Source organism: Narcine bancroftii, chromosome 10 (genome assembly GCF_036971445.1).
Source record: "Narcine bancroftii isolate sNarBan1 chromosome 10, sNarBan1.hap1, whole genome shotgun sequence".
Classification (NCBI taxonomy): domain Eukaryota; kingdom Metazoa; phylum Chordata; class Chondrichthyes; order Torpediniformes; family Narcinidae; genus Narcine; species Narcine bancroftii.
In genome coordinates, this window is record NC_091478.1 from 19,925,139 (window position 1) to 19,937,743 (window position 12,605).

The following is a 12,605-nucleotide window of genomic DNA, read 5'->3' on the forward strand; positions in this document are numbered from 1 at the left end:
TGCATCCTCTTCAGACAATGATCCCAGTAGATCACGTCAATGGGGGGGAGAGGGAGACTTCAGCGATCCTCTCTGTCACTCTTATGGTTCTGTGGATCAATTTCTCTGCAGCCACTGTACACACCCTGAAGCAGCCAGCCAGGACACTCTCAGTAGAGTACTAGAGAAGGTTCACGTAATGGTAGCCTTACTAGCTCCAGTCTTCTCAGGAAGTGCAGACACTGTTACATCTTTATGGCAAGTGAGGAGATGTTGAGGGTCCCTGATAGGTCACTAGTTAAGTGAGCTCCGAGGAACTTGGTGTAGTGGAGGGTAGTCCTTCCTTGTCCTCGTTCATCGCTTTAGTCTTGTGAATCAGTGATAACTGACTTGAAATATGCAACATTCTTAGAGGAAAGATGTGTCCTCTGACTGAGAATTACGGATCATGTTCTTAAAGTAAGGAGATGGTCATTTAAGATTGAAATGATATAATTCTTTAAATAGTACCTGATGAATCTTTGGAATGTTCTAACCTGAAAGGCTCATTTATGGATTGCTTTCAAAACAGAAGTAAATAGATTTCTGGATAATAACAAGACCAGGGTGGAAAAACATTGGGAGAAGATCGGAATGATCTTGATGGGTGATAGAGCCTGCTCAATGGGGCTGAATGACTTCCTGTGCCACAGAATGTTCAAATAGCAGAGTTCTTGCTGCTATTTCAAAAGGGGCATACTATTTACAGTTCAGATATTTCACTGAATCCCTTTTGTCTGTACTAGTTATAGAGGTACTTGTTAACGATCTTCTGACACTTCCTGGGTGTTTGCCAACATTCCTATATCAAACAGTAGAAAAGTAAAGTAACCTGTCAAGCATCACACTGCTCTCTGCGTGTTTGTCTACATGATATATGATGTTTGAGAGCTGATGGATATCTGCAATAGAGTTCAGACACTGATTTCAAAAGTTATTTTGGAGGTTGATTATGGCTTTTGAAATTCATACAAATGATCAGCAGATATAGTGAAAGTTTGAAAACCAGAGACATTATGGAACTTTTGAATGTTGATTCTACTTTTTCATTAATGTCCACAGGCAAGAAATAATTTCACAAAAGCATAATTATTATTTCACAAGGAAACTAAATCATCTGTGTTGAACCTTAACTGATATATCTAAAGAAACAAAGTAGAATGTCTCACTGCACACAACAAAAAAAAATCCAATGTTATAAAATTAGCTCTAAAAAACATAATTTGTTCAACTTGTGTGTATTTGTAACCTGTCTAAGAAAGGAGGTTTGTTGTGATTATTTTTAACATAAGACAGGTGGAACATTTTGGTAGCTGAAAAATAAAGAAAAACTTTGATTTACATAGCACCTGTCCTAACCTTGGGTGCCTTCAGTGATTTAAAGCCAGTGATACAATTGATACAATGTTGGAGAGTGACCATTAGCTGTGTTTATACTAAGGCCACCTCGCATCACCTCAAATCACCGCGATTTTTTGTCGCTCGCATCACCGCGCATTTTTGGACTACCTGAACTGTTTCTACCGAGTGATTGAATACGCGGTGATGCAGGGCGATGTGAGGTGATGCGAGGTGATGCAGGGCAATGCGAGGTGACCAGGAAGTCCGATGAGCAATTGAAAACCGCGGGTAACAAATCGCGACTTCCGGTGAGACACCCGTGGTGTTTCCACTGTGAGGTCGTCCCTCGCATCACCCCACATCGACCACCTCAAAAGTAGGACGCCGGAGCACCTCGAATCGCCGCACATCGGCCACAACCGGATGTGTTTACAGTGCGGCCAGATTCAAGGTGTCACTGTGCATCACCGCGCTTCACCTCGCATTACTTCGCATCTCCGCACTTTTCCTGGCTCAGTAGAAACACCCCCATTGTTGCAAAACAGAAAATGCAGCATTCCTCCTTGGATCAGAATGGATACACAAGTTGTTCAGACAAATTGTTACATGTCTTCACTCAGGAAGCAATTTAATGAAATATGATGTAAACATAGGCATCTTGACCCAGGAATTAACGGGGAATTAACTGGTTAATGGTCCAATGGAAAGGAAAACAATCACCACGCCGTCATCAAGTGACCTCAAATCACGCTGGGGATTGACGACCTCGACCCCTACTCATATCCCCGGCATCAGGTGATGCCGGCATGCTGATTAAACCAGTGGAAAAAGGACAGCAGAAAGTCACCCATTTCCAGTTGAAGGTAGACTCTCCTATCCCCCGGGATGAGTTGTGTTCAGTGGAAAAGCAGTCAGTGTCCCGGTTAAAGGTGTACCCAGTCGAAACAGCACAAACGACTTCCTATCCCGGGACACTGCATGGCCAATTAACTGGGATGCCAGTGGAAAAAGGGCTGTAGTTTCTTAATTTTGATAATTCCCTCATTATCACAGGAAGTAATCTATACTTGACCTCAATGATCGATATCAGTTTACTTTGTTAGTGTAATTGTCATTTGTTATTAATGAAGATATTTTTGTTTTTGTTATCGTTTCAGGAAAGATGGAGATGGGATGGACCAGAAGCAGTAAAAACAGCGGAAAACTAGACAGTGGAGCAAAGGCAGATGCAAGAAATCTGAAATAAAATCAGAGAATGCTGGAGTGATCGGCAGGTCAAACAGATGATTCAGAGTTGAAGTTTCAGATCGATGAACCTTGATCAGAACTGGAAAGGTAAGTTGCAGAGAGAGGGGTGCATTTGGGGAGCAAATGGAGGGAATGTTTGTGGTTGAGTGGAAACAAAAATTGTCAAGGTATCAATTACTTTGAATACCAATAACTGGAATAAAAATGATACTGAAGATGCACCTATGTCTGTGAATGTCTTAAACCAAACAAGTCATGAGAAAATTAGATGCTATTCCTCAACCTTATGTGAAGTGTCATTGAGCAATTTAAGAGGTCAAAGACAAGAGTGAGAGTGGGTCAAGGCATTAAAGTGACAGTGGCCTGGAAACTTAATGTTCCAATTGCTGAGTGAACAAAGGTGCTCTACAATGTGATAACACATTCTACATTTATTTTTTTAAATTGCACAGGGAAGCACATTGTGACACACGAAAGTCTACAGACACTGTGATTGTAGTAAAAACACACTGAAATGCTGGAGGATCTCAGCCAGACTTTTCAGTGTCTATAGGAGACAAATCAGTGTTGGTGCTGCACAATTGCTCAGCAAAAGAAGGTGTAAGGCACTCCTTCCTACCTGATAGCCTACCGGTCACCCTTGAGCAAGGTTTAGTACCCGTTTAGCCTCCCAGTCAGGGTTATGTGAAGCCACGGATTGCAGATGGTGGATGGTTTTTACAAGCAGATTCTACAAATTGGAAGTTAATGGTTGTAAAACTAAAAATGCTGTGCAGATGAATCTGCTGATCAATGGCCAGGGTTACCCATCTAGTATGGACACTGTAACTGAAGAAGGCAACAGGAAACCACTTCAGTATTTTTCCCTTGTATAATCATGCACTCAACACTGACTACGATCTCAGCTCAAAGATGGAGCCTTCACTGAAGGAGAACAGGGGAGGCAACAACTACAATTCAGAGGGTCAGAGATCATGACAGATGACAAGACATGATCACCCTCCCCAAACAGCAAGGCATCTAAATGAATAGCAGACAAAGATATATTGCCAACATTTCAGGCCTGAACCCTTCAAGGAATAAGCCAGAAGCAGTAAATCGCAGGAAGTTTCAGAATTCAGACCATGGAGACTGGGGGAGGAATCCAACAACCCTCCCCTTCTTCCCCTGTCACCTTTCTCTGTCTCTGTCTCTCCCTTTGGTCCTCTTTCACACACACACTATACATTCTTACCTCGTCCCTTATCATATCCAATTTTGTTGGTCTGGATTCCTCCCCCAGCCAGCTTTGTCTGAATTCTGAGACTGCCTGAGATTTCCTGCTTCTGACTTAGTCTTTGAAGAGGGCTCAGGTCTGAAACATTGGCAATATATCCTTGTCTCCTATAGACGCTGAAAATGCTGGCTCAGTTCCTCCAGCATTTTCAGTGTGTTTTTACTTTAAAGCACATCAAGAAAAACCAAATGCAGTGCACAAAAGTGGAAGAAGTGCAAACTGATCACTGCTTCACCTGGAAGGACCGGTTGAGTCCTTGAATGAGGGAAGGGCAGAGACAAAGCACGAGGTGTTGAACCTCCTTTTCTTTGCATGGGAAATTGCGCTGAGAAGATAGTTGTTGATGGAGATCATTGAGAGCACTGAGAAGGCATGGAGGGAACAATCCTTTCAGAATGAAAGAGGAAGGAGAAGGAAGATGTGTCTGGTGGTGAGATCCTATTTGACTGTGGAAATTATGTGGGAAAATCCAGAAAATTAAACCCTTTGTAACTGGATATTCTCATCTTTATAACATGCCCATAGCCTGGGGTCAAGGAGCTGAGGCTGATTATGTGATTGTCAATGTTGAGACTTAACTCAAACAGTTGGCCATGTAAAATGCTTATCTGGGCCATTTCTTTCCTGCAAAATTAACCCAGATTTAAAGAACACTCAGATCTGTTGAAAATTTTAAGAAACACCACAGCAACATGTTTGAAAGCAATATACTGATCTGGCCTATTGACTGAGAGCCTCTACTTAAAAATGAGGACAAACTTTTTTTAAAATTAAAAACTTGCCAATATGTGCTTTCATTTTAACCTAACTATAACATGGTGCCAGTCAGTATACCACAAACATTCTCACTGTGTCTGTGTAGAAGGGGAGATAATATATATTTCAAAACGTACCAGGGGAGTAGGTTAATTGGGTCTAAATTGGGTGGATGGACCCGTAGGCCTGATAATGTGCTGTATGTTTAAATATCTACATTTAATGTAGTGAATTTAAACATTTAGACATACAGCGCATTGTCAGTGTCGGTGCTGCGCAATTGCTCCGCAAAAAGAGGTGTAAGGTGTTTCTTCCATCCATTAATAGCTAGGGTGACCCGTCCGGTATGGACATTGCAACTGAAAAAGGCAACGGGAAACCACTTCAGTATTTTTCCCTTGTATAATCATGAACTTAACATCGATTACAGTCTCAGCTCAAAGATGGAGCCTTCACTGAAGGAGAACAGGGGAAGCAACAACTACAACTCAGAGGGTCAGAGATTGTGATGGATGCTGAGACATGATCGCCCTCGTCCGAATAGCAAGGCACCTGAATGATACACACATACACGTGTGTGAGGTGTATGTGTGTGTGTGTATAAAACCCAGTACTACCTGTCGTATGGTTGGGTGGTCGGCGACTAAACCGGCTCCCCCCCCCCCCCCACCAGACTTGCCTGGTGCAGAGGGTGGCAAGATATCCTACAGGATGAAAAAACAAGTCCTGTCAAAGGGCGGATGAACCCTCTCGTACAGCCAATGGCCATCTAGCAAACACGTGCCATGAAGCACGGAAAGGGCATCCCTTGCATCGAAGCTTGGTCTGGCCGTTCACTGCAACAGAACTTCCCCCCCCGCCGTCTTTGACCTCACTGTGCCACTAAGAGATGTCGAGAGGGTGGGTCTGGACCTGTGCATACCCCTACTCACCCAAATTCATTCGCGCACATGCTGCTCCTTTCTCAGGAATGGGGTATCCTCATATGAAACCCCACAAACTGACTGAAAGGAATCATTATCATCAACCCCAGTTCAAGACCCCCAGATGTAGAGGAAAGGTATTTGTGATGAGAACCTTCAATCCATGCATGATAAGCATACAGAAGCCCATCCAATCAGGCACTTCCTACCCTGTCTGTGGTAGGGTCAGCAGCTCCGCGTAGGCCTCATTAGCCACCTTAGAATTGGAATAGAGAATGAAGGTCTTCCATATATTTTTAAAACAAGATAATTTGAAGGAGTTGGTGGATGAACATTGAAGCTCAACCCAGTGTCCTTGCTACCCTCAGTGTTTCATTCAAATGCTGTTCAATGTGGAGGTATATGAATATCACCAGAGGAGAGAGATCAACACATCTTGTCCCTGAACTGATGCACGGACCTTAATCAAAGTTGAGGACTCCCAGGGACACTCCTGTCCAATCATGTGCCATTGTTATGTGGGTGGGAAGATGAAGGGAGTCTGGGACACTGCCAGGTCATATTTTGTGAAGTATGACTCTGTCAGGGGATTGCATGACATGCCTACTGGATTGCTCCACCAATTTCAACAGGGCGTCCTTTAAATGAGCCTATTTAAAGTAATCTGTCAGGTGTTTTTGGTGTCAATATGATGTGAATTGTGTTGCCAAGAATGAGTCATTTAGGCAAGATAATAATGGGACATGAGACCATGCAACCGAGAGAGTACGTGCAGCATTTGATAATTTCTCTGCTTATCCCATGTATCATCCACATGGCTACCTGATCCCAACCTACAGGAAATGCAGACTTCCTTCGAATGGGTTTATTTTAATTTTTTACTTTCTTTGTTACCATAACTAGTTTCCATGGACACCAATACTAATAGAGGCTTTTTTTGGTGATTCATTCACTCAACTGGATTTAAATTCCCCAGTGTGGGTTTTGAACTAACATCTCCAGATAAATAGTGCAGGCCACCAAATGACCAGTTCCGGTAAATTCAGAATGAGCATTGGATTTCAGTAGGGATCAGGCTATGTACGGTTTGAAAACAGCCAATGAGAGGAAGTTTCATGAATATCACCAGCTTATTTGTGCAACAATGTTTGCAGTACATTTCTTGGTTAAATAGCCTGCCAGCATTCTCTTTCCAGCCACACCATATGAGTAATTGGTTACTTGGATAAACTAATGATTGATTGCCAGTGCCTGCAGCAATAAAGGATTGATAATAAATACTGGCCTTTCCATCAGTGGCTAGATCACAAAGATGTATGCTTTTCTTTAAAAAAAAATCATTTATTTGCCACATTATACTTTGTACAGTGAGAAGGGTTCTTCTGTGAGCAGTCTAACATGTTAGCTCTAATATTCATCCAACCATAGAAGGAGAAGAGCATATAGAGTACCAAGGAAGGGTTAGGAAAGGGTGAGAAGGAGAAGCCTGCGGTATGACACCACAGTGGACCAGTGAGGGGCTCGGCAACCAAAGGCCTCACGTAGGCTGTGGGCTGCTGGAGACCGGCTCAAGGGAACCAGGTACCGGGACCAGGACTTGTCAGGGTGCCAAGGGCAAGAAGGGTTCCCAGCGGGCCTCGGGAGTTCCTGATCACATTGGAGTTGTGGATCTGGCAGCTCAAGTTCTCTGGTGGGAAGGACAGGAGGCTGTGTGGCTTCAGCAGCACTCAAGGTGAATCCACAAACACAATGTTTCTGAAGACAATCTCTTTCTCTTATTGGTGGGGGCACCAAGCTAGGCTAGTGTTTGGTCTTATCTTCCTTTACAGCAAGCAAAAGTTGACAAATGTTGCGTACTTATGATTGAATCAAGGCAACTATTAATATCAGATGCTAAGGGGTCATTGAGCAAAACAACATCAAGATTCAAAAGAAATTGATAGATGTCTAAACTAAAGTAGTCGTGCCCTACTGAATTGCTACGAATTGGGTCATAAAGTAGTCGTGCCCTACTGAATTGCCTCGAATTGGGTCATAAAGTAGTCGTGCCCTACTGAATTGCCTCGAATTGGGTCATAAAGTAGTCGTGCCCTACTGAATTGCCTCGAATTGGGTCATAAAGTAGTCGTGCCCTACTGAATTGCCTCGAATTGGGTCATAAAGTAGTCGTGCCCTACTGAATTGCCTCGAATTGGGTCATAAAGTAGTCGTGCCCTACTGAATTGCCTCGAATTGGGTCATAAAGTAGTCGTGCCCTACTGAATTGCCACGAATTGGGTCATAAAGTAGTCGTGCCCTACTGAATTGCCTCGAATTGGGTCATAAAGTAGTCGTGCCCTACTGAATTGCCTCGAATTGGGTCATAAAGTAGTCGTGCCCTACTGAATTGTTATGTTTACAGCAAAATCTAAATAATTCCACATCTTGCATTTATCAACACGAGAATGAAGAGATGTTCAGGTTATCTGCAGCACTAGGCTTGGTTAACACTCGTTCAAACTGTTTGATAGCAAAAACAAACACCACCAAAACCACTTCAAACTGACCTGCTGCTAATTTTCATATCACAAAGGCGAAGCCCTTCAAATGTCTAAAGTGTGAACTGCTACCTGTCTGCGCTGACAGGACAGTGACGTGTCTGGAGTAAAGTCGTAACGGGTGAAACTTGGGGTGAGAAGCAACAGTTGTCAGAGCAAATCAATTGGCTGAAAAATATACTGTGCAGCTTCATTTTATTGAATTCTGGCAAAACATGAGTGCTTTAAATTCAAAATGTACATGAACGTATTATGATAAATGTTACTAATGCAATTTTAAATGGATGCAATTCACTGGCTAATTATTGAACAATCGTGCAAAGTGCACTGTAGTCATTTTGTGTCCAATGAAAAGATCCTTAGTCAAGTGGAACCCAAATATTGACATCCAGGAATAAATTTTAACTGAACACTCAACTCAGCCCTTCTTCCCCACTACATCGATTGTTTAATATGTTCTTTCCCCGATCGCCAATTCACTGGATCGAGAGAATCAGAAAGTACTGGTTTCCCTCCCCGCTTGTCATTAAATGTTATGTTCATCAGTAACCAGGGACATTAAGCACTTTGGGGCAGAAATGTCGCTCCGGGATCATCTCTAAACGGTGCCAAAAGCACAAAGCGTTATTGTTGAAGCTTGTGACATTTTACCAAAAGCGCAATGTCCCTGTTGAGAAAGGGGGGGGGGGGGGGGGGTGGAGGAAAGAGGCTATTTTGTTTTTAAAGGGAGATAAATGTTATTGTTTACGCTGCTTTGATCCTCGGGAGTGGAGAGAGTCCCAGCTCTGCGGAGCGCACACTGCACCCGCCCAGGCCTGATTGACACTGTATCACTTGACCGTGCTTCTCCAAACACGCGGCGGATGGTTGCAACAAAAACCCCTCATCCCATTACAGGGCACCTCATCACCACCAACCTAGGGGGGCAGCACAGGAAACCTGGTAACTATAATTAAATCACTTGGGCTGCGAAACTTCTTTTTCTTCCTATAAAGTGTGATTAATGAATTCTACACAGGATTGTGCGAGGGGGGGGGGGGTCTCATCGTTTTACAACACATCTTTTGTTAAAGTTCTCATTTACGCCACTTTTTTTTTTAAAAACCCCTCTTATTATTGATAATATACGCAGAGGATCAAAGAAGTAACCGGATAACAACTGCAAGGCGACGTGTCTGGTTGGCAGCTTCGTCTAATCGTCCATAAACAACCATGTTAAAGACACGCCTTCAGATAGGGTCGTTTTGCATCTCAGGTCTGTAAATCTCCCAGCGTCAATTAAAACTGCACTTTTAGATCTAAAATCCATCTTTCCGAACAGTGCGAACCAAATACCTGGAATCTAGAGCCCAGTGAGACACCTGTACGGCGGACCAAAGTTAAACGTCCCTGGAATGTGAATCAGATGGAAACTTCCCGGTTAGAGCCGACGAGAGAATGAGCAGTTTCTTTTGTTCGGCCGCCTCCAAAAGTGATACATTTTGCCCTATTGGAACGAACGCGTGTCTATTTCTACATCCCGATGGCAATCAATGACCCCACGACTTACTCTCGTTCCTCTGGCCGGTCCTTTCCAAGTGACTGGCTGCTTCCAGGAGAATTTGAACGTTCTGCAGGAAAGTGTCGATCTGATGGTCCACCGAGCAGGCGGGGTGAAGAATCTTGGCGAGGGACGACTGCGACATGGTGGCGAGGACAGGATCCAGCCCGAGTGGCAGACAGGCGGCGGATGCAGGTAAGTGACAGGTCATTTCCACGCCTTCCTTCCGCGCTTTCCCATCCTCTCTCCCCTGCCTGCAATGAATGGAGTTATTCAGCATTCCTCCTGGCCCTTTCTTGAGCAAAGATAAAACGCCGAGCTTCTCGCTGCCCTTGAAGCGCCCAGATATCGACCCCCCCCCCCCCCCCCAAGCCGGCTTTCAATGGATCCGAGAACTGTGTGAGTGGAGAAAGGAAGCGTCAACTCGGTTCGCACCCAACTTTAACTCATGAAAACAGAAGATCGTTAATGAAGGCGGACTAATAGATGGAGCTGAGTAGGGTCACCAACATAATACACGGAATCCAAACGAATTGCAAGCGGCCGTCGCTTCATGATCGCCTCGCTCAGGAGCAGAGTTATTGACGGGGCTCCACACTCGCAAGTCTTCCCAACTCAGCAAATCCGCCGGCTCCAATTTTATCTCGTGCAGCGACACCGCTTCCCCTGGCCAAGTTGCTCGTCCCTTTTGCCTCCGCTGGGCCCGAATTCCTCGAAGGTGTGGCCAGATGTGTTTCAGACCTCGCCTCTGCCACTTCCTTCCAGATGCCCAGAGTTGCCCCTCAGCTGGCATTTAAATCCTTCCACTCTCCCAGGAGAAAAAGGAAAGACTGGCACCATTCACCACCTCGTGATCTTAAACAGGGTCACACCTCAGCCTTCTGTAATCCAGGGGGGAAAAGTTCCAACTCTCCGAGCCTTTCAGTCTGGTAGCATCCTTGAAGCTCTTTTCTCGCCCTTTCCTTCTGAAGGCATTCTTCCAATAGCTGGGAGATCAGAACTCCACACAGCTGGCCATGTGCAGTGTCATGTCCCAACTCCTGTAAAAACACCACACAGTAAATACTGGAGGAACTTAGCCATTCTTGCAGTGTCCACAGGAGGTAAAGATATATTACGACATTTCAGGCCTGAGCCCTTCTTCAAGGTATCACATGCCTTGAAGAAGGGTTCAGGCCCAAATCATTGGTAATTTATCTTTACCTCCGATGGATCCTGAGTTCCTCCAGCATTTACTGTTTTTACTATAACACAGCATCCACAGACTTCTGTGTTTCGTCCAAATTCCGGTGCTCAGTTCCCTGACCAATGAAGACAGACATGTTGAGTGCCTTCTTCACCACCCTGCCTACTTGTGTTGTCGCTTTCAGGAAACTCTGTACATTTACCCTTGACCTCACTGTTCCACAACATTCTCCAGGCCTCTGCCACTCACGGTGAGCCCTCCCCAGCTTAACTTCCCAAATGCATCAGCTGGCACTTGTCCACATTAAATTCCATCTGCCATTCTTTGGCCCAGACTCCCAGTTGTTCTAGATCCTGTTGTGATCTTAGATAACCTTCCACACAATCACAGATTTTGGCGTCATCCACAAACTGGCTAACCATGCAAACTATATCCTTATCCAAATCCTTAATATACAGGTAAATCATGAACACGAGGACCAATCATACAACCATAGAATATTACAGCACAGAAAACAAGCCCTTTGATCCTTCTAACATGTGCCAAGTCCCCCTGACCTGCCTCCCCAGTCCATAGCCCTCCATATTCCTCCCTTCCATGTACCTGTCCAAATTTTTCTTAAATGTTAAAATTGATCCTGCATTCACCATTTCAGCTGGCAGCTCATTCCACGCCCCTACTACTCCTTGGGTGAAAAGGTTCCCCCTAATGTTCCCCCTAAACTTTTCCACTTTCACTCTTAGCCCATGTCCCCTGGTTTGTATCTCACCTACCCTCAGTGGAAAGTGGCTACTCTATCTATCTATATGCCTCATAATTTTAAATATCTCCCCTCATTCTTCTACATGCCAGGAAATAACCTGGTGCCAACCTGTTTAACCTTACCCTGTAACTCAGTTCCTCAAGTCCTGGCAACATCTTTTCTGTAGTTAGGTAACCAAAATTGCATACAATACTCCAAATTTGGCCTCTCCAATATCTTATACAACTTTACCATAACATCCCAACTCCTATACTCATTAATTTGATTTATAAAGGCCACTACACCAAAAGCTCTGTTTACAATCCTACCTACCTGTGCCTCCACTTTCAGGGAATTATATATCTGTATTCCGTGATCCCTCTGTTCGACCGCACTCCTCAGTGCCCTACCATTTATCGTGTATGTCTGACTTTGGTTTGTCCTTCCTCAATGCCACACCTTACACTTGTCTGCATTACATTCCATCTGCATTTGTCAATCCACACGAGTCACAGGCCTCCAATCAGATTAACAACCATACAGTACCTTTGACTCCCACCATCAAGCCAGTTTTAAGTAGAAATTATGCCTGGCCTGCAGGAGAATGAATGTCCTGTGGGTCAGGCAGACCTATGATTACCTTGAAGAAGGGCTCAGGCATGAAATGTTGGTTATATTTCCATGGACACTGAAAATCATGATTATGGGGTCCATGGAACTTTAGTGGTGTGGATTAAAAAAAAGGTCTTGCAGGTAAAAAGCAGAGAGTAGTAGAGGAAGGAAAGTATTCTACCTCAAGGTCAGTGACTAGTGGAGTGCCGCAAGGATCTGTTCTTGGACCCCTACTCTTTGTGATTTTTATAAATGACCTAGGTGAAAGGATGTTGACAGATATGTTTACAGATGATACAAAGGTTGGAGGAGTTGTGGATGGGGCTGAAGGTTGTCGTAGGTTACAAAAGGATATAGACAGGATGCAGAGTTGGGCAGAAAAGTGGCAGATGGAGTTCAATCCAGGTAAGTGTGAGGTGATACATT

At 44.2% G+C, this 12,605-nt stretch overlaps 1 protein-coding gene across 1 annotated transcript in view; it reads right to left on the minus strand.

Moving 5' to 3' along the window:
* The window catches only part of mxi1 (max interactor 1, dimerization protein), a 45,868-nt gene extending 35,890 nt beyond the window's left edge, over nucleotides 1-9,978 (minus strand). Inside the window, exon 1 of the mRNA XM_069899384.1 lies at nucleotides 9,637-9,978. Coding sequence (XP_069755485.1) covers nucleotides 9,637-9,919 — 283 coding nt within the window. The 5' untranslated portion in view covers nucleotides 9,920-9,978. The remainder of the gene's footprint in view (nucleotides 1-9,636) is intronic.
* Nucleotides 9,979-12,605: the final 2,627 nt, after the last annotated feature.